Source organism: Nelusetta ayraudi, unplaced genomic scaffold (assembly GCF_046127955.1).
Source record: "Nelusetta ayraudi isolate G7.1 ecotype Tasmania unplaced genomic scaffold, CSIRO-AGI_Nayr_v1 ptg000071l, whole genome shotgun sequence".
NCBI classification, from domain to species: domain Eukaryota; kingdom Metazoa; phylum Chordata; class Actinopteri; order Tetraodontiformes; family Monacanthidae; genus Nelusetta; species Nelusetta ayraudi.
The window spans coordinates 1593010-1615159 of NW_027466121.1; the positions used below are offsets into that span (position 1 = coordinate 1593010).

Consider the following 22150-nt stretch of genomic DNA (forward strand, 5'->3'; position numbering starts at 1 on the left):
CATTGTCGCCGATTCGTACTGGAGACGAACGAGACAAAAACGAAACAAACAATTGAACCATTAAGTTGTTAAGCAATTGGACATGTTGGTGCAGCTGCAGTGCCACGGTATTTACATTTTAAATTGCAGATGATTTGGCAACTAAATCTTCACATTCTCTGGTTCGCCATGGTGCAAACAGGATGTCCAAGTTAAGTCCCGTTGTTGCTTTTGTTCATTTTCAATTGACTGATTAAATTAAAGCACACGTTTGATTGAAGCACATTTTCTACATATCCAATGATATAGATTTTTCTCCCGTGAAGCATTTTCATCCGGCCCGCTGCACCTGAAAAATTTTTTTTTTATAGTAAGCCATAAAATAGCTATTTCATCCATGTTTTAAGAGTCATTTCAACAAAGTGCCAAATACTGTGGGGCTTCAAGGATACATTTTGTTGTAATGTTTTGTTCATTTTCAGTTGACTGATTAAATTAAAGCATGTCTGATTAAAGCACGTTTTCCGCATATCCCATGATATTTTCCCCCCTCCCATTAAGCTCATTAATGCAGCCTGCTGCACCTTAAAACAATTATATTAACAGTGAGTCATAAAATAGCATTTCCTTTCTTTTTTAAAAAAAAAGCATTTTAAGAGCCATTTCAATAAAGAGCTAAATATCGTGGGGCTTCAAAGACAGATTTTGTTGGAACGTTTTGTTCATTTTCAATTGACATTAAAGCACATGTTTTCTACATATCCCATGACATATTCTTTCCTCCTATGAGGTGGCTCACCAAAACACTCCCTCTGTCATATTTTAGAACCCACTGTGTCCCACCAGTCAAAAGGTTTGCCCTCCCCTGGGTTAGCTTCTCGTAGAGTTAGCTAAGGGAGTCCATTACTGCCAGTGAGCTGCTAGCGGACTTCCACATGGCTCCAGCTTTTGAACTATTATTTAAAGCTATAATTTTGCTGACCCTCCCAAGCCCCACCCGACCCTTCTGACATTCAATGTAAAAAAAACAACAAAAAAACAAACACAACACACACGCAAGGAACCCTACCTCCACTCTGCCTCGCCTGGACGGTACCAAGCGCTAAATTGAATGAGCTGTTGCCATCTGTTGGCTCCCTGAGTGAACGCACTCATTCTTGCCGTAAAAATGAATGACTAAATAAATAAAAAAGCATCTTGAAAAATTGGCATTTACAATTCTCACCCCGAGGCAATCATTTCATAGATTCGGATGTTTTTCTCTGCTGCAAAGAGTGCTTCTGCTACATTACCCCCACCGCGAGTCATCTGCAGTGTGAATGTGTGAAGATCAACATCTGTTCAGTGACGTCTCAAACTCCTCCAGGCAAGGTCCTATTGTCACCCTGACTGATCCGGTGCGGTTAACCCTCTTTGAAATAAAGCTGTTATCTTTCAAATATGATAACTGGTCGTGTCTGAACAACCTGCGGCTATTTTCTGCGAAGAGCTTTTGATCACAACACATGGTCTCCAGCATCTCCATCAGATGACACCCTTGCATTGATGGATGTGGACATTTGATTTGGAGCTAAAATTAAGCCCAATTTAGAAGAGAAGAGGATTGTTAAGTGCTCAAAAACAAAAATTTCAAACATATACAAACAATGGCAATAAAAAAAAAAAGTCAGTGTTCAGATCATTAAATCAGAAAACATTTGTATCAAGTTAAGATTGTATTTGAAATGCTGGATGCATTGTTCTCTTTAGTCGTTATTCGAGCTGCAATCAACATTGGAAAGACCTAAAAAGACTTTTTAAGTAGGAAAGGGAGCAGAGGGAGCAGGTGGATGAGTGTTTTGGTTACTCACCTCATAGTAGGGAAAATATAATGGGATAAGAAGAAACCATGTGGTTTTAAAGTCAATTGAATATGAATAAAGTGTTACAACAAAATATGTGCCCCACGGTAATTAGCTCTGTATCTAAATGACTCTTGAAGCACTGAAATAATGGATCAAACATAGCTATTTTATGACTTACTGTTAATGTGATTTGTTCAGGTTCAGGTGGCCGGATCAAAAAGCTTAACGGATACCAACCCGGGCCGTAGTTTGCCCATGCCTGACCCAACTCCATAGCCAATGATGAGTGAAGTGCTCTGGGTGCTTATGGCATACAACTCAGCAAACACACACATTTGATCAAATTTCTGAGGAAAAAAAAAAAATACAAATGCTCTTCCGGACTTCACAATACTCACTATTGCAATTCATTTCCCAAAGGCTGCAGGATGCAAAAAACTTATTGTTAGCACATTTCATCTGCTCAAGATCAAGACAACAGGCCAACAATTGAAAGTCAGAAAAAAAAGGCACCGAGTATGAAAAAGATAGATTTTTTTTAATGACAAATTAAAACAGGAACAAAAGGGAGAAGAGGGGGAGCAGCAACATTACTGAGACTCCACGTGAAGAGGGAGGGCGAGGTGTCAAACCTCGCTCCCCTCACAGACAAACAAAAAGAAAAGACTTACCACACAAACAATAAGACCGACATGAACAGATTAATAAAAAAACAAAACAAAACATAGAAAATAAACAATCCAACTTGGGGGATAGGCCTTCAGAAGAACGACACAACTTGCTTTTTAACTACAAACACAGAAGTTTAGCCACAAGTTTTACAACTGCCTTTTTAATCTTTAATCTTTTTAAAAGTCATTTTTTTAAAAAAAACAAAACGTATAATTATGAGAATCTCCATTTAATAATAATAATAATAGTAATAATAATAATAACAAGAGTGACGCAACTATAGTAACTGGCCCTCACTCCTGGTTGGGTGATCAGTCAGTGGGTGACTGAGGCCTGCACTGGCAGAGAGTGAAAAGGGAAGCGGAGACGTGAAGGTTGATCGGGCTCTTCACCCCGTTCGTCTCAAACAGACGTCCACACATGCGCACAAACCCAACAAAGCACATAGATACAAACACAAATATCAGGAGTTGTGTTCTCGCGTTGTACAAATAAAAAAAAACAAAAAAACAAAAATATAATAATAATACTAAAAAAAAATTGAAGATAAACTCGAAAAATAAACCTGAAACAGAAACTCGACTGACTAAACTGAAATGCAGTGTGTTTTTTTTTTCCTCTGGCTTGTTCTAGAGAACAAATACTATTAAGTTACCCACTGTTATTCCTGCACACACAGCCAACAATACGTAGAAGAGGTGTCTGTGTGTTTGTGTGTGTGTGTGTGCACGTGTGTGAGTGAGTGAACAAGAGAGCAAGAGAACAGCAATGTGGTATCAAAAAAAACAAAACGAAAATCCGGGGTCGATGTTGACGAGGGCCTCCTCCAAAATCCATGAAGTGTGACAGTCTGTTCTAGTAACTATTAATCACGACACTCAAACTATTTAAAAGAGCGTTCGATGCACAATCTTTAGCCTTGGGTGGTCCAGAGAGAGAGAGAGAGAGAGAGAGAGAGAGAGAGAGAGAGAGAGAGAGAGAGAGAGAGAAGCAGAGGAAGTCTGAATGAAGTCCTTTATAACGTTAAGTCCAGGCCTGTGACTTGTTGTGTTTTTTGTGGTGTTACAGCTGTCCAGAGTCTGTGGATGAGGGTTCCAGTTGCACATGAGAGGAGGACAAATACGGCCCCCTCTCCCCAAAAAAAGAAGAAAAAAAAAAGGAAAAACCTGTGAAAAATTAACGTAGCGGGGTTGCGCTTTTTTTAATTTTATTTCCCGGCGGTGAAACTGGTGACAGCCGGAGCCCTAAAAAGTCTCAGTAGAATGTAAACCCATTTCTGTATGAAAAGGTGAGGTGAAAGCCGGTGGGGGGAGGGGAGGGGGAGGGGGGCGAGTAGCGGGCTAGCCGGCCAGCTACTCTGCTCTGACCAGCGGGGGGGGGGGGGGGGTCTTAGCGCGACGACGACGAGAGGGGCTGTAGTGTCTGAGGTGGAGGAACGGCTGAGCGGGGGAGGGAGGGAAACAGTCACTAAAATTAGAAAAGTTTCGGGGGGTGGGGGGGTGGGGGGCGGGCGGTGTTGCCACTTCCGGGGTTCGACTAACTGCTTTTGTTTTTACGCGAGCGCCGAAACCTCACGCGGGCTCGTCGTGTTTTGTAAAGTCTATAGCTGTCGACTACAGTGGACATCCCACCCGTCCTGCAGCTGACTGACTGGGAACAGGGGAAGGGGTGTGTGTGTGTGTGTGTGTGTGTGTGTGTGTGGGGGGGGGGGGGTCGCAACTCTTTTTGAGCCATGACAAAAACAAAAACAAAAACAAAAAAAAGAACCTGTCCCCCGTTCCGACCCCCTCGGGGCTCCTGGCCGCAATAGTTCCTAGCACATGGAGATGGTGACGTTGATGCCCAGGTTGCCGTTCTCGGCGAAGAGCTGCGCGATGGACGTGTCGAACACCAGGCAGTCGCTGTTCATGATGGCCGTGGCGATGCCCTCGTGGATGGAGCGCGGCGTGGCCTCCCAGGTGAGGCGGCGCCGGTGGCCGTTGAGCTCCAGCCGGTAGGCGAAGTTCTCCGCCTGCTTGCGCGTGCCGATGAGCTGCACGATGGCGAAGAACTGCTGGTGGCCGTCGTACTTCTCCTGCTTCTCCAGCACCAGCATGAAGTGGAAGCCGAAGCACGACTGCATCATCACCCAGTCCACGGCGCCGGGCAGGTTGATGTCCGTGGCCAGGAAGACGATGTCTTCCCCCTGAGTCGCAGACGGCCGGACGGGTCGGGGAGGGGGACGGAGGAGACAAAAAAAAAAAAATGTTCAGAGCTTCTGCTCGACACCAGCATTTCCCGCACATGGTATTCTTACCACACTTGAGTAAGGTTGACAAAATAGGTCAAGCGAATGCAAAGGCCGACCTTTGTACTACAGGTTAAATGTGGAATATTCAGGGATTTTGAGGAACAAACAGTGACATCAAGTGGTTACATTAATACATTCTTTCAATGAAAATTCCTAAATGATTTGGTCTTTTTATGTCTTGATGGTACAGTGTGTAAAATTATGCCACCTAGTGGTCAGATTTCAGATTGCAGAACTCTTTCGCTCCCTCTCCCGAGTTTGCCAGTGAACTACGGTAGCCTCAGCTCACAAACCTGGACACCTCGACCACCTTCTTCTCCGTTGGTTCATTCAAGGACGCAAGCGTTCATCCTAAATACGAAACGCGCTGTCAGGCAGGCTGGCTTATCCACACCAGGTTTCCTTAGAAATATGGTGGTGCAAGATGGCAGCTAACAGGGAGCCAGACCTTTGCTCTATATATATTCCTATGTATATATATGAATAAGAACCGGTCCAAGGGTACGGGAATCAAATTGCTTTTATTGTGCTGCGAGTATACACTTGTACTAATGTATTTATGGGCAGTATAAGCTTTTACTAAGATAAAAATAAATCAGGTCTAATTCTACACACTTAACCTTTAATACAATATCACTTCATTTAGATTCATTGTGTTTTAGCAAAGAATTTTTACAATGTTGAGGTTTCCCGAGGAAGGATAAACACCCGGAGCACGATGTTAATTTATGCTGTGTACCACAAGGGAATCCAATCCCACACAAATTTGTTTGCGTCACACTCGCAAAAGCACAAAACTTTGAAAAAATATATGGCTACATCACTCGGGACGCATTACTTTGATAACTTCCCAGGCTGCAACTGCATACGGTGAGGGTGAACTTCAGTACGAATGAGTGCTTTCTTGTGTTCATTGTGTATCAGTTTTGTACACAATGTGTCTGTTTATTATGCGAGGTGTAGCTGTGTATTTTTGTTCTTCTGCGTTGCCCCCCGACCGCTGTGAAACAAATTCACATCAAAAGCAACCGCTCGTCGTCCATCTCTCCATCTTCTGTTAGTTCGACCTCAGATTGTTTGCGCTTCCAGTTACTTGGTTTGGCTTAGAACAGCGAAGATTTGTTTTACACAAAGAGCACGGGCACAAGACAAGACAAGAGACTGGAGGTCAAGACAAGTCATCGCTCAAGGAGGTGGTGGAAACGTCTCCACATCGGGGCATACGGGAGCAATCACTGTTGGGGAATATTACGCTTCAGTCGTTTTGTCCTTCCCCAGGTAAAACATTTTAATCCTCCCCCCAGAAAACAACAACGTAAGAAAAAAAATACACAAGTTGGTTTTTAGCTACTTAGACAAATGATGAATTACGCATCGTTCAGAGACAGTGGCACTGAGGCGAAGACCAGCGATAGAGCTGGAGGCAGCAGAGATTAATGTTGAGGTTCTCTTTGGGAGTGACCAGGATGGATGGAGAGGCCGACCTTTCATCAGAGGGTCGGCACGTTCGATGTTTTTGGGGAAAAAGGTCAGAGAAGCCACGCTGTAATGGTTTGGATATGTACAGAGGAGAGGATAGTCAACTTCCTGCCAGACACGAAGTCGAGAGAAATACCAAAGAGGAGATTTATGGATGCAGAGAGAAGGGACGTGAAGTTAGTTGGTATGAGAGAAGAGGATGCACAGGATAAAATTTCGCATGATTTATGAATTTTATATCGGTAAAAGCTTAATTTACTGCCCACAAATGCACACATTAAAAGTGTATACTCGCAGAACAATGAAAGTAATCTGGTTTTCCTGCCCACAGAACGGTTCATATTTATATGTAAGAACATATAGTACATAGTTGCAAGTTTACTGGCAAGCTCTAGAGTGGGACGGGGAGTGAATGATTAAGGTGGACAAAGGTATCTTGTTTTGTGCACACTGGCCACTGTAGTTCACTGGTAAGCTCGGCGGAGGGAAGTTCTGGAGGACTTGAGTGAAAGAGCGCTGAAATCTAAAATGTAACCACTTGATGGCGTTGTTTCTTCTCAAAATGGCCAAAACCTATACACTTCAGCTTTAAGATGATTCAATGTGTCGGCCACTGTAGGGACCAGGGAAAACAAGAATAGCTTTTTTTGGTTTATGTCGTGCCATCTTTTACACTTTCTGCTCCAGAACCACAGATTTAATTACCTCAACAATTAACTCAGGTCCAAAAAAATTAGCATTAGCCTGAGAGCTGGCAATGCACACAAAGAAAGTCGGCTGACGCACCTATGACACAATGCCACAAAGGGAACTTTAGCACCATCACTAATTGGGTCATTTAGTTGGACTTGATGATCCTCCTAAGAAGGAGCCCAATCAGCACCCAAGTCAGAACCTCTTTGCCAGAAAGACCTTCAATGCTGTAAGACTTGCTGCTGACTGAAACTAAGGGTGGCGGTTTCTGACCTGCAATGTGGTGATAGACTTGTGCTGGTGCATCAGGTGGGGCATGACGGCGTCCAAGGATCCCTGCCACTTGCAGGAGGCACCCGGGCACGGGCACGAGTACGGTCGGAACTCGCACAGCTCTTCGTGTTCTGTCTTGTCAGTGTGAGGCAGGGTGACTTCGCACCCCGACGAGGCGTACTTGCAGGGGAAGAGTACAGAGTTGGCCACCTTCTCCATGGCGAGGTTCCTGATGGAGCCGAGCGGGCCTCGGCAGGTGGGGCAGCAGGTGAGCTTGGGCCGACAGTTGGAACATACCTGGGGGAGAACGAGGGCAAAAACAATTTGGGGTCGTCTCTTAGGTTCTTGAGGAGCCAACTTGATCGACGATGGGGAAGCGATGCCTTTCGACATGAGATGACATACCAGGTGTCCGGACTGGCACTGCAGGATAGGTGGCAGGACATAGTCGAAGCAGACAGGACACTCAAATAGACTGGCCAGGTCACTGTTGGAGGCGGTGGTGCCCGACAGGGTTGGCACACGCTGGGATGGGGGACACTTGGAGGTTCCAGTGGGCAGCGCAGTGGCAGTCTGGCGACTCATTTCTGAGTGAAGGACAATAAAATGCGACAATAAGGATCGAAGCAGGGTGGTGGAAGTTTACTTTAATTTTGTTTTTTTTGCCGTCCTATATAAATGTGTACAGGGGTAGACTGGCCCAGAGGGTCGCTGGGACGATTGTGGTTTGTGAGACAACAAATGTGTGTGAATATGAAAGTACAAAGGGTCAAGTAAACACCCACCGTCAAAGACAGTGCTCAGCACTCCAAATGTATATATCAAATTAATGTCAATCACACACATGTACGGTGAACACAAACAGCAATGCCATGATGGCTATTCCAAACTATTGCAAATGTAAAATGCTCTTCCCCCTCTTCATGGTCGGCTGTCTTATGTTTAGTTTGGTGGTGGCTGGCACAATTACCAGAGCATCTGTTAGAGAGCAGAGAGTAAAGCTTCTCCACAAAAGTGCACGTTCGGACTGCAGTAACAACTGGACGCAACGAACAACGGCGTAAGCTCACAGTAGTTGCCTGCCGGCATGCAAACACATCTGCTGTGATGGCAGTAATGCCAACAGCTATTAATAGAACTTCTCAGCTGGCTAGCATGCTAGGGCATGAGCGCTAAGAGGGATATGACCAAATTAACAGAGGATATTAGGCTTGACCAATGCCACGGTCACAGCTGGCTAGGCAAGTTTAAAATAACTGTGGTGGTGGCTGCTCGGATATACATGCACTCCTGTTCAAAGGTTTGGGGTCACTGACTCATTTCTACATGGACTCTATTATAACCACTTTCATGGAATAATGATCTTGAATGCACTGCAAGCATTATGAGTGCACGAAAATCAGTCAAGATGTGCAAAACAAGTATGGGAACATTTGAGTGTTTTATAAAAAATAAAAAAAACCCTGTTACTAACGTCTAATTTAAAGTGATTGAGAGAATTCCGAAAGTGCAAAATTCTGTGTGAAAACACTAAAAGTGGGCTGTTTTAAAGAGCCTCATTAATATATAAACCATGATGCTCTGTTTAAAAGTGTGAAGAACACAGAGCTTTGTTTTCCATTTTATTTATTTTTTTTGCAATTTTAAAGCATGCAACTTCTGTAATACATTTCACGCTTGATATTCATTCTATAAACCAGTGGTTCTCAAACTTTCTCTGTCACGCCCCACCTTGGCGGAAGAACATTGTTCATGCCCCGCTAGAAACCCCACATTTGACGCGGCTGTGTCTTGAGGGATCCCGATGAACCTGCAAGTGGCCCCATGTCTCTAGGACAAAGTTGACTTTTCACCCTTTGACTTTAGACTTGCATGGCATTAGGGCAGTGGTTCTCAAACTTTCTCTGTCACACCCCCACCTTGGAGGAAGAAAATTTTTCAAACTTTGGAGTGGTAGTCGAGGGACAAACATACTACAGGCATGCATGTTTGTATGATGGTACTGCCCACTGGTGTGTGAGTGGGTGAATAAGAGGCCTAATGTCAAGCACTTTGGGCACCGCGGAGGTGCTGAAAAGCACTACACAAGTGTAGTCCATTTATCATTTTAACCAGAGCACTCAAAGCGCTCACATCAAAACCATTATCCGTTCTGGTAGGTAGCAAGTTACTTCTGCAGCCACGGGGAAGTGGCAGCCAATCTGTGCCAACATCCCCTTCAACCACCGACGAACATTCACTCAGTCACATAAAGGCAGAAACAGACACAAGAGCAGTCCTTCGTGAGGAGAACTGCTAAAAGGATAAAGAAGAACGATGAAGGCCGTGGCAAGATAAAGACACTAACCTTCGTCCATAAGAGTTCCAAATAAGGACTTCGTCTTCTCTTGAAATGTGGGGACCTCTGAAAGGAAGGGGGAGAAAAAAGGTTAACAAACTTTACCTCCAGGAGTTGTGCTGGAACACAAAGCCAACAAGGCAGCTAACAGTTAATTGACAATCATCACAAACACAGACACTCAGGTACAGCCCACCGCCCCCATCTCCACTCAAACATGCTTGTTCTTGGGCACAAATCCCAGTGAACTCAGGTCACTGAATACAGGATCAGCAAGTCTAATGTTGACGACCAGCAAAGAACATTGGAAGGCAGCTGGATGAGGGTTGAGGTGCTGTGCTTAAAACCTCTTATTCCCACCCTCTCGGGGGGGAACAGCATCCTTTTAGGAAGAAGACAGTTCACTGGCAAGCTCGGGAGAGGGAAGGTCCGGAGGACTTGAGTGAAAGAGCGCTGCAATCTAAAATGTTACCACTCAATGTCACTGTTTCTTCTTAAAAATCTCCAATTATTACACAATTAACTTTTAAGACACCAGTGCGAGAAAAAGAGTTTGTATCTTTATTTGGGTCCCTTCTCTGGGACTCATCTGAAAGACCACCTGTGAGTCCCATGGTCTCTGACTAACATGGCTAATGCAAAACAAAAACTCTCCTGGGGAAGAAGTGTAATTGCTAGAATAAAATTTTAGTTTGACAGTTTACAAAACCTGGAACCAATGAACAGAAATTAACATGCTGTGTGCAGACAGTTTTCTCATAATTTGCAAATCACTTTTTAACAAACCCAACATAATGAATTAAATAACCAAATAGAATTCAGCCCACCATTTAGGACTTCAATAAGCTATACATGGTGTGCTGCTCAGTGTACATGCATGCCTTACAATGTCCACTTGCCAATTCTAAGAGCATGTGGAATGTATTAAAGAAATATTTTGGCACTCATCCAGTTTTAAAGAAACAATGTTACAAGAACCAAAACGGTGCCAGTGTTGCCAACATTGCTCTGAAGAAGTGTGCGAATAAACAGTAAAGTGGAGAACTTGTAATCCAGCCAAAATACGTAAAATACCTGCACCGTGAAGAGATGTAATCAGCAACTCCCAATTAGTCACCAATTTGTGTGACACAAAGAAAATATAAAACGTTAGCCAAAATGTGCCAAATAAGCTTCATATTCAGTTCTTCTATTAAGAATGATTAGACAGGTAAAACGGGTATGGGGTCATTTTCGAGGAACAACTAGTAGAATTGACTTATTTCACAGGTAGCTGTATAAAACTAATGCAGGTGTGACCAAGTGTACAACGTTAATAAAGGAAAACAATTCAAAAGATTACCTGGCACTTTACAAAACTTATAATAGGCGCTGACTGGGAAAAAGCCTACCCCCACGTGATTGGCCAGCTCGACTTGTGACATAGAAAGTGGAACAACGTCTGAACAGCTCATTTCAGCGAAGTAACACGGTAAAATCCAGCCATTCTGGAAATGTGCAAGTTGTCATTTCAAGCATATACGCTATTACGCTGACAAATTATATCCAATTCCACAGAGTACGTTCCCACATTTTGTTTAGTTACAGCGTTATTCCAAAATAGATTCAATTAGATTTTTCCTCAAAATAGCTGACAAAAAATGAGAATTAGGCCGCAACATTACAAAATGTGGAAAAAAACTCTTGACTGTACCTGACTATTGCATGTTTCATAAATTACCTTTATTAAAATCCATACAAGCCATTATGCTTCTTCACTCAAAATTGAAAATTGACTTATTCACTTCCCTTCGTTTTTGCAACGTGGAACCACATGCCCAAGGCAAACTGTACACCTAGCCTTTCAGTGTAAAATAACTGGCACAATTGATCTGGATAAGGGAACACTTAAAACCGTTAAAACTAGGCTTATAACGAGCATACTGAAGATGAGAAATTACTCAAAAGAAGTGTGCCAAAGGACAAAGCAAACAGATGCAGACAAGAGGATACCGGGGAAGACGGAGAGCAGAGGGGAACGGAACAAGCCGGCTTCCAACACAAACATCTCCTCCGTCTTTGTTCTTAATTCTGCCCACACACATACTGTGGCGCTCAAACAAACACATAGCCACATATTGCACATGTGCCTTCGATTCACATCCACATGCAAGCTCGGAAAACAATGTGTGAATATTTTAGATTTTCCCATACGCGCTCTCAAGTAATTAAACTGACACAGACGTAGCGGGAAAAAGCGAAATAAGTAAAAATAAATCGCTACCGCGACTGAAGGTGCCTTAGGGGGAAAAAAAAACAAAAAAAAAGTTTGGCAGATATCCAGAAGTGCATATTAGTGCTGATTAAAGGTCCAGTGCGCAGAATTTGGCTTAATTTATGATCTTTATATTAATAAAATCTTAACACACAGTCCATAAATATATAAATAAAAGTATATACTAACACAGGGGTCCCAGTTAGCTGCCATCTTGCACCGCCATATTTCTAAGGAAGCCTGGTGTGGACAATCCATGCCGCCTGACAGTGCGTTTATTATTTAGGGTGACTGCTCGCGACCTCAAATAAACCAACGAAGAAGGTGGACGAGGCATCCAGGTTTTGTGCTAGCACTCCCACCGTAGTTCTCTGGCAAGCTGGGGAGAAGGGAGGCACAGTCTCTTGGGAGGGGGACTGTGTGAAAGACTGCTGCAATCTAAAATGTAACCACTTGATGTCGCCGTTTCTTCTTGAAAACTCCAAATATCACACGCGCTAAAGTGCCAATTCAGAAAATTCTTCCAACTCCAGTCCAGTGCAGATTACATGGGACTATGCATGAAAAGAGTCTGAAGGAGCACCAGGGCGGAGCCTGCTGTGATAGGCAAGCTGGCTTGCATTTCATTTGGACAGCAGACACGGGCTTAGAGCACTTGTACAGTTCCCCAGCTTCATGTTTCTCTGTCGTTTTCCATGGAAACCACACACACACTGCTGTTGCCGCTGCTGCCCCGTGCACACCGCAAGGCAGACAGAGTCCTCTCGTTTCCTTTTAGGGAGCAGACGCTCACCAGGGTTTGAGGAGAGCTGGAAAAAAAGAAAAAAAGAATGGGGAATATGCCCACACGATCCGAGGCGTTCAGGAAAGACGGATCTTCAGCTCAGACTTGCAGGTCCCTTGGTGGCGACGGCAACACAGACCCAGTCCAATTCATGATTTGTCAGTTGTGAGGGTCAGAGCACCACTTCCTGGCTGCTCCTCATCAGCCAACACAAACAGAACACTACACTTCTAATCAGTCCCTTTAGACCAGGGGCGGGCAAATGTGGCCTGTTAAGCTGTTTAAATTGGTCCGTGAATTTGCAGAAATCAGATTAACAGTAAGTAAGCAATACAACGGCATTATTTCATTGTCTTCATTTTCAATTGACATCAAACCACGTTTTCAACATATCCCAAGATCTATTTTTCGTTGCCAAAATTTCCTCTGTCAAATTTTAGAACCCACCGCGGCCCACCAGTCAAACAGTTTGCCCACCCCTGAGCTAGGCTATGGCAATTTTCACTATTTGTATGACTACCTATTTTACCAACGTGGGAGTGTGAATTTTATACTCCCCAGTCAAGCCTACTTAAAAAGTATTTTTGGGGCCTTTCCAACGATGATTGCGGATCCAATAACAACTGAAGAGAACAATGCATCCAGCAGTTTTAATACAATCTTGACTAGATACACACACTTCATTTTTCTTGTCATCGTTCGTATACGAAATGTAAATCTGAGGCCCACCAGTCAAAAAGTTAGCCCACCCCTGCTGCTTTAGACAATCTCCAGAATCAGAGGGAGTGTTCCAGCCAGAACTTCTTTGCCTGATGCCAGATTTTCATACGTCATCATCATCATCATATGCGCGCACACACAAAAAATAAAAATAAATCTTGTCTGGCGCTATGGAGAAGAATCCTTAGCTGGTTACAAAAAAAACACCCTGTCTAATCCTCGGGGGGGGGGGAGAAATTAAATAGCTGAGGGTTGTGTGTAAGGAGCAGAGGGAAAGTCCCAAACAAAGTCCCCCGCTCTGATTTTTTTCCCCTCCCCGTCTGTCCCCTCGAGTGTGGTAGGTGGACACTGCTGTTGGGTGTGTTTGTGTGACAAAGAAAAGCTGAGGCGGCATCCGATGACAGCCCAAACAGAGCGCTGCTCACCCACACCCTTCCCCTTTTCTCCGCCCCCCTCCCTTCCAAAAAAAAAAAAAAAACAAACCAAAAAAAAACAGTCTCCACAACTTTTACAGAACTCAACTTCATTTGTGCCACCAAAGTCAATATCGGAGTTTTAGGTTTTAGTTTTTTTTTTTTTTTGAAGACTTGCTCTTTTACGAGCCGGCGTCTCTCGCTCTCCTTCTCTTAAAAACGTTCTCTCTAATACGCTGGCTGGCGTTCTTCCTCTTTGCCCCTCCTTCCCTCCCTCCCACTTCACTCTGGCTCTGCGAGTCTCAAATTTCAGCCATCCTGGCGGTGGGCCGTACCAGCAGCTGCCCTCACTGACACCACACTTTGCTTTCTCACTGACTCTTTTGTCCTTTCGCAATATTAACTAAGGTGTTAAAACGTCATGCTGAGGCAATTTAATACCCTGAGGAGTGCAATACAGCAGAGACGTTCGCCGAGTTTGCCTTTGCGCAAAAATGACAAGTCGGGCCAAAAGCACAACTTGTGAATAAAAATAGAATCTCAGGTATTTGGTGAGGATTGATTCAATCTCTGTTTTTTTTAAATAGCAAGCAATGCATATCAATCATGTGTTTTTGAAGGTGCTGCTCTGGGGCGGGGGGGAGGGGGGGGGGTACTACGCAATCACCTGGAGAAAACCTGCAGTCAGCCGAGCAGTCTTTTTCTTTATGGCATCGCACCTATGGAATTCAATACTGCATACAATTACGGCACTTTTCCCCAATAGTCCCTACCCGGCTTGTACGTTTTTTCCACAAGGCGTTATTTACCAGGTACTATTTTAGTACCTACTCGGCCGGAGTTCCAAGTGAGCAGAGTCGTGCCGAAAATGTTACGTCAGAGTGCAGGCCACCGATTGGACGGAGAGGAGGAGGAGGAGGAGGAGAGAGAGACGAGAGGATGAATCACGAGAGCGACTCCTTCACAAAAATCAAAACCGGCATTTTTAAGAAAACCTGGGAACAACAGCGAGCGTGCGATATCCAAGTGTAACGTGATGATGACTTTCAATGTGAACTGTATGGGATTGATATGTGTTTTGAACTAATTTACAGTGTTGTTTATCATTCATTTATAAAAAGGATGTCTATCTACAACTGGTAAAAGTACTTGCCAATGAAAATTCACTTCCCAGCCATATTTATATTTGTAAAAAAGAGTAAAAAAAAAACAAAGTTGCACATTGCTGCACATTCATTCATTCATTCATTTTCCATACCCGCTTAGTCCCGAGCTCAGGGTCACGGGGGTTGGAAAATTATTTTTTGTTTAGAATTGAAATCACGATTCTCTCACATCGTTTTTTTTTTTGAAAATATATACATATACTTATTACGCAAATAATCCGTGACAAAAGGACAAAACGAAAGAATATGTGAAACGTTGGCACATCAAATCTGGTCATCAAGAGGAACAGTATATACTGCAACATCTGACAAAAAAACAACAAAAAAACCCAACATAATTTAACATCCACGGTGTCAAAAACCCTTCAAAATACTGTGTACAACCACAACATCTTCATCTTAAGAGGACCGCAAGCCGATCTGGAATTACTGCAGCAACAATCGTTAAAAAAAAATAAATTGCGCATCTCTTAGCTGTCTGGTGATTCATGTTTTTGTCTGCTAGCTGGCAGCGACTCCCCGTGTTCTTTCGCATGTCACTTCTGCAGATGCTTAATTAAATGTGTTGCATTGTACAACGTGACATCACTTCCATCCCTTGAGACGCTGGCTGTGCACGCATTGCAGCTCTTACTTTTCGCTGTGTTCAGAGTGAAATATCTCCACACTGACTTGCTTCTTTGTCGTATTTAGTCGTCCTCCATCAGCCCACTATAGAATTTATGTTCATATCAGGTGCTTGCTTGCGAGACAGTATCGGATCCGGTGCAGGGTAGTGTGACCGAAAAGTTTTTCATCACAGCTTTTTTCAGATTTATATTGGTTTCGCTGTCTATGAAGGTGCTACTTTCCTATGCATGGCTGGGTGTTCAACACTTTGTCTAATGATTTAGAGAGGAATCACTGCAGTAAATTGACTTAGAATGGCTAATTTTACTGTTTTGAGGTATGAATATTGCAGAAAAACTTTAATGTTGTTTTTTTTTATGTTGCACTAATTCTTGTACAGCCTGTGCACGAATAAATACCACATTTTGTCTCAAGCTTAGCAGTAATAGTTCTTTACTTATTGAAAAGCATGTTGTTCAAACTGTATTCTGTTTAGTTACTGTAATAAAGTATAACTGACTTGAATTGAACACACTAATGCACTGTATCAATTTTTGAAAGGAGAATAATTTGCGTTGAGGATTGTTTGGGTCAAGAATCAATTTGGAACGGAATTGTGAAACACCCAAAGATTCACATCCCAATTATTAGGGATGCAACAACAAGTCGTTGAAATTGATAAAATTCAGTTCTTAAACATTGCTGGCAAAGAATTTCATTGATTGTTGTGTTGCACGATTATTACATCGCTCTCTAGGACACTGGGAACTGAGTGGAGAGCATGTCTCAGCGATGATGTGGACCACAGAGAGGCTGTCATCTTTGTGAGTGAAATTCGAGCAAAGTGAGGATTCTCAGAGTTTCAAAGTCGGAATTCTGACTTCAGGGGGCGTTCCCATTTTTTTAAAAAAAAAACTCCGGCCCGGAACTCGGAAATTCCAATTCCTGAGTCGAGTCCTAAAAGTAACTTTGCACCAAAGTGATTTAATTTAACGTCTCTCCGGTTGATGAGGGTGAAAGAGGCAAAACATTGTTGTGCCTTGCTTTGTGTTTTCACTGATTACACCTATACATTTTTATGTAAAAAATAAATAAAATTAAACTAAATTAAAACATATTCTTCACTAATTTTTTTATGGTGCATGTCGCAGTGCTTAAAAAAAATTATTTATCCTGTCAAACTTCATGTGCTAAAGCTAACCTAGTCTGATCCATTGCTTTGTTCTGAGGTCTTTCACAAAGTGGCGTCACCCGTTACACGAGCCTTGTCACTTCTGCTGCCGGACAGAAAAAATGTCACAGCGCACCAGTCGGCTAAGACAGCCTCAACTTCCATCTTTGGATGTTGTTGCCATCGCAACATTATTTTGTCAATTAGCGAAGCAGTTTTACTGTCAGCAGCTGTGGCGGGCAAGTTACTGAAATGCTGTCGCACGGTCACTGGAGGTGAGCAGGACCAACCGAGTCTTCCGCCTAGTTTTCATTGGTCGTAAGTAAAGTTTGATTTGATCAAGAATCCAAACCAATTCAGAGGTGAATAGCAGCCCCTGTTGTATTATCACATGGTCACCGGCTCCCCATTGATCCATTATCTTGATCTGGTCTGCCGTGACTTGTTGTCCAGGGTCATAGTATAGGACCCACCCACTGACTTTGATAGTGAGTTTGAAAGGCAAAATATAGTCATGATGCACTGCAAGACAAGGACCATGAAATAATTAATTAAATAGTGAAATATATTTTAACATAAAATGATTGTTACTTTGATCAATTAATGTTTTATTACATCTAATCTTTAGCCAAGTGAAATTTATCAAAATCTGCACCTTTGGGCCACCTCACATTCCTTAATGCGCAGAGCAAAGCAAACAGAATTTCAGACAGGCGCTTCTAAAAAGCCGAGAAGATCTCCAACAAACCAGACCTTTGTTAGGTGTGTGCGAGAGAGAGAGAGAGAGAGAACAGTGGGCCTAAATAATGAAGGAGAATGTCGGATTGTTTTACAAAACTCACTTTCAAAAACTCTCTCACACACGCAAGCGCATGCAACTTGACAAAAAAGACCATTACAACAAAGAAGAAATCAGGTAAAAAAAAAATATTTTTTTTTTTGTGTAGTTTTTGTGGTATTTTTTTTTTTTTTACACACGTGTGTATTAAGTGGCTTTAAGAGTGCAGCATTATCAAATTCAAATAGAAAAATAATAAAGCTGCTTCACCTTCACCGATAAAGTTTCAGCAATTCTAAATGTATTTTGCTGGCCGTATCGAGCGTGTACTGGTACAACTGGCTCATCATAAACACTTCATCCATACAAACAAAACAACTTCCTTCATGAGGATAAGCATTTCCCAACCCACAGCATAAATCCCCAGGATCTTGGCAGGTTCCATCATTCAGCCACATATCAAAACAGCTAAGCCTCAATACAAGCATTGGGAAGCGTGTGGGCAGTGGAGGCCAACAGTGGAACGGTACATGTACACCAGGTACTTCAAGAGGAAAGTACATATCTTTAGGGTTTGGAGACAAGTTTCAGTTGAATTTAACCACAGTCGTTGTGGTGATTCCACAAAGTGGAATTAGGTTCGACGTTCACCACCAACAGAAGACTTCAATTGAGATTTTGATTAAAAAAAAAAAAAAAAATTTACACTGTGCAACTAAACTTCAGTCTCCAACTAGACACGTGACACTCTTAGCAGAGCAGTTACGTGTAACCAAACACTTTAGAACATTTAAACTCAATTCAAACACAGTTATTAAAAGTCCCAACAGCAGAACACAAAGCGTTTTGTCTCCGACTTGGGGAACCTCCTTTGTCAATTCAGATTTGACCACCACTAGGTTTGATTGACTGAGGAAGCCAAGTACGCCACTATCAACGACACAATCATAATGATGTGCCACAACACATAGCAAACTGAAAAGACACAAACTGAGAAAATAAGGTTACACGCGCTCCCAGCGATACTTTTGACGAACTGATGAAATTCAGGTCCACACACACACACACACACACACACACACACACACACACACACACACACACACACACACACACACACACACACACACACACACACACACACACACACACACACACACACACACTTCAAATAAATCATTCTTTAACAAAGTACACTTTCTTGTCCAGCATGGCTGGAGTTGACATTTGCACAGTGCACTTTGACAACAAACATAAGTACTAGAACCGCTATGAGGATATGACGTACTAACAACGCACGCGTTCCTCCCTGTAAACGTTAAACAACACTGGCAACCGTCTACCATCAAACTGACCGGACAGCCACAAATTCTGTGCAACCGCATATAGACTGAGTGAAACCAACAGCTTTTTTCAGTTCCAATCCAACTCATATACACACTTACCAACACTGGTGTGTGCGTGCGTCCAAATTTTATGTTTTCCCAGAGAAAATTATTCCAACTTTGTGTCTCCCAACATCCACAGCATCATGCTGTGGATGTGGATGTGGATGTGTCTTATCGCGTACCCTTCAGATACGCGATAAGACGACAGCTTCGTCTGAAGATGACTGCAAGCCCATCTGGAAATACTGCAGCAACAAAAGCAAAGAAAACCCATGAAAATCAAAAACCCACATTCAAAGCATCGCGTGGCCCGCTGAAAGTTTAGCGCGTGCTTCAAGTGCTTCGTTGTGCGTCCACTGCTTTTTGCTTTTGTCTGCTAGCTAGCAAGAACTCCTGGTGTTCTGCAGATGCTAAATTAAACATGTTGGGTTGTACACAACATCATTCCACCCCCCAGCCCCTCCAGACGCCGGCCATACACGCATTATCGGTCTTGCTTTTCATCGTGAAATATCTCCACACTGATGACATGCTGAGCAGTCGTCTTCCATCAGCTCACTCTGCTACGAGGTGCGTTCATGGGCTGGCGGGAATGTCGGACAAGATTGGTAACAGGGATGGGGCCAGTCTGTTTTCCCCCCCGATATTCTGACACAGAAATCACGAGGACCTGATACCGATATAGTATCAGATCGATACCTTAAACGCAATGCATGCATTATGTTGCACATATGTATGCATCACAGGACGCCAGTGCTTTGGCTACCGCCCCAAACTTAAGTCAAGGTGCAACACTGTTCTGCCTCAAAAGTGGCACTAATCTACGAGAACCAAGCAAAGGAACAATGTCAACACTAATAACTGCATAACAGGCTATTCAATATGCATTTAAACAGTTTACAGCCATTTCCTCAACCGCAATAATAATCTGCATGCTGGGGAACAAGCGTGTCTTCCAACCCACTGTGGCATAATGCTTAAATTTCAACTGCCGTTTTTCAGACGACATCGTGTTCCTCCTGCACCTGACTGAAAATTGTGGAAAAACCAAGGTGAGCCAGTACCAACTATGAGTTGCTTTTGTTTGCTTCCCTTTTTTGATAAAAGTATTTCAAATGGGTGAAGATTTGGGAGGGGGGAGATCGCACCTAAAGATCAGTCGAGCATTCATTGCAATGACCGTCTAGACTTTTTGTATTAACCTTTGTGCAGATCTACAATCCTAAATATGTCAATTTGGTGAGAGAGAAAGGACTCATTCCTACTCTGCGAGGAACCACAGCTCACACAGCGGAAACGTACCGTCCAGTCCTGCTAGAATATGCATAGTATATTTCCCTATGAAGGCCATCAACTCTCTATAGGGAACATAATATCCTCGTGCACGCTCAATTGTGGGAGTCCTCGCCGATCATTTGAATCACTGCTTTCAGAGGGAATCCCTCACAGGCTGTGACATCTTAAGTCTAAAAACAATGAAAACAAAAAAAGTTGGCCAAGCAGTCGCATTAGTAGTCTGTTAAAGCCAATATTGATCGCAATTTCAGTGTGCAGTGATAAAGCGGCTAATGGTGCAAAGTAAATACATTGTGTAGTAGCAAAATTAAGCTTGATGTTGTTTTTTTTGAGGGGCTCAACATAAAAAAAAAAACAACACAATCCTTACTTCCTTTAAAATGATCATGCTCGACTCGATGCACCTGAAATACTGGGACCGCAATGACAGCTTACCCAGCTGGTTTTGACTAGTTTGCATACTAGTCAAACACAGAATTTGATTTAGCAACCTTCTTCTTCCACAGGATGTGGGTGCAGTCAGTGACCCTAGCATTACTCAACTTATGTTAACAACAATGACAATAACAAAAAAAAAAAAAAAAAAAACATAGAAAAGCACATACTAAAGTCCTTAATTCAATCAGTTTCACGAACAAGCCAAATGTTTACCACATCAAATGTTACCATGAGTAATGTGCAATGAGATAGTACGACCCGATCCCCATCCTCAGTTGAAAAGGCAGAAGACAAAACAAGAAATTACCTCAGTAATTGGGTGCGGTGTTATTAGAGAGTTATTAGGCATCAGATTGTTCCTGAGACAATAATAATTATTAAGAACATAGAGGTGCGTGATCTCCCCTCAAATCCAGGAAGAACTGCCAGACATTTCTGAACCCCATAAAAAAAATAAAAAAAACTATCAGAGCCACCACAGGTGCTTCAACACCTGGAAGCTGACATTCATGCGTCCTACTGCTCAGAGGCAGGTCAAACATTCAGTCATTATGTCAGCGGACACACTCGTTGCTTTGAGTAAACATTAGTCATTACAATGTCCTATACAGCTGTCAGTAACCTGGGATGTGCCATTAATACGACTTACGTTTTAAAAAAGCACGTAAGGTTGTGCTTGACCTAAACTAACCTGCTTAACTGCATATGGACTTGTCTGGCGAGACAGACGATGGCAAAGCGCAGCTAGCACAAACTGTACAAGGCCTCGTCTTACCGTAAAGCTGAACCCAGCAACACACCGAAACTCGCTAGCGGGCTAAACTGGTGACTTGGTAGCTGAATGTTCGAGTGAACGAGCTAAAAAACATCGATACCTGAGCTATTTGCGTGCACAATTTAGGGGGCGTTTCGATGTCCCTTCTGCTTTTGGGGTAAACGGTTGCACGGCTGTGGAAATCTCCAAGACAACAAACAAAGCTACATATGCGGCTAGCCTGTTTTTCCCCCAAAGCAACGCTAGCAAATGGCTATCGCCTAGCACGGCGCTGACGAGGGAAGCTATCGTCTGCTACAGCGCGTCACGCGTTTTCAACCAAACACCCACCTCACTCGAAATAAGCGACGTTTCTTGTTTGTTTTTTTTGCCACACGCCCCACACTCACCTCGGACGAAATATCGATCACTTGGCCGTTGTTTCGATAGTCCGTTAGCTCGGACCACACAACCGTACTGCTCCTGTAGCAGAGAAGAGACGCCAGGCGTTAAGTACCAGCCACTGTGGAGCGCGCACCATTTTCTAAGTTTGCCGCGGGAGCGCGCTCTAACATTAGAGATTCCAATATCTGGTGCCAGTGAAAAACACTACACGATTGCTTTTTTTTTTTAGAGAGCTCAGGGAAACCAACGTATGCTGGCAATCGTGTTCGGGTCTGTTGCTTGCTTCTTCTCTGGAACTGTCTTTTTTTATCCGAAGATCATCACAAGTTTGTCCTGTTTCGTTCGCTGCCTTACTCGACTATTGCAGTAACGTGTCTTGGCCATTGCCCACTTCCCTGCAATGCAC

At 43.2% G+C, this 22150-nt stretch overlaps 1 protein-coding gene across 2 annotated transcripts; it reads right to left on the bottom strand.

Moving 5' to 3' along the window:
* Positions 1-2340: 2340 nt before the first annotated feature.
* siah1 (siah E3 ubiquitin protein ligase 1) lies at positions 2341-21850 on the bottom strand. 2 transcript variants are annotated; one of them, XM_076042663.1, is made up of 5 exons: positions 21750-21850; positions 9578-9634; positions 7636-7817; positions 7231-7527; positions 2341-4680 (listed from the first exon to the last, which is right to left on the bottom strand). In XM_076042663.1, exons 2-5 carry the CDS (start codon positions 9585-9587, stop codon positions 4309-4311), a joined length of 861 nt encoding a protein of 286 aa, XP_075898778.1. In that variant the 5' UTR covers positions 9588-9634; positions 21750-21850; the 3' UTR covers positions 2341-4308. The 2 variants fall into 2 exon arrangements, with proteins under 2 accessions (XP_075898778.1, XP_075898779.1); XM_076042664.1 differs by lacking the exon at positions 21750-21850 and adding an exon at positions 21461-21632.
* Between the last annotated feature and the right edge of the window lie 300 nt (positions 21851-22150).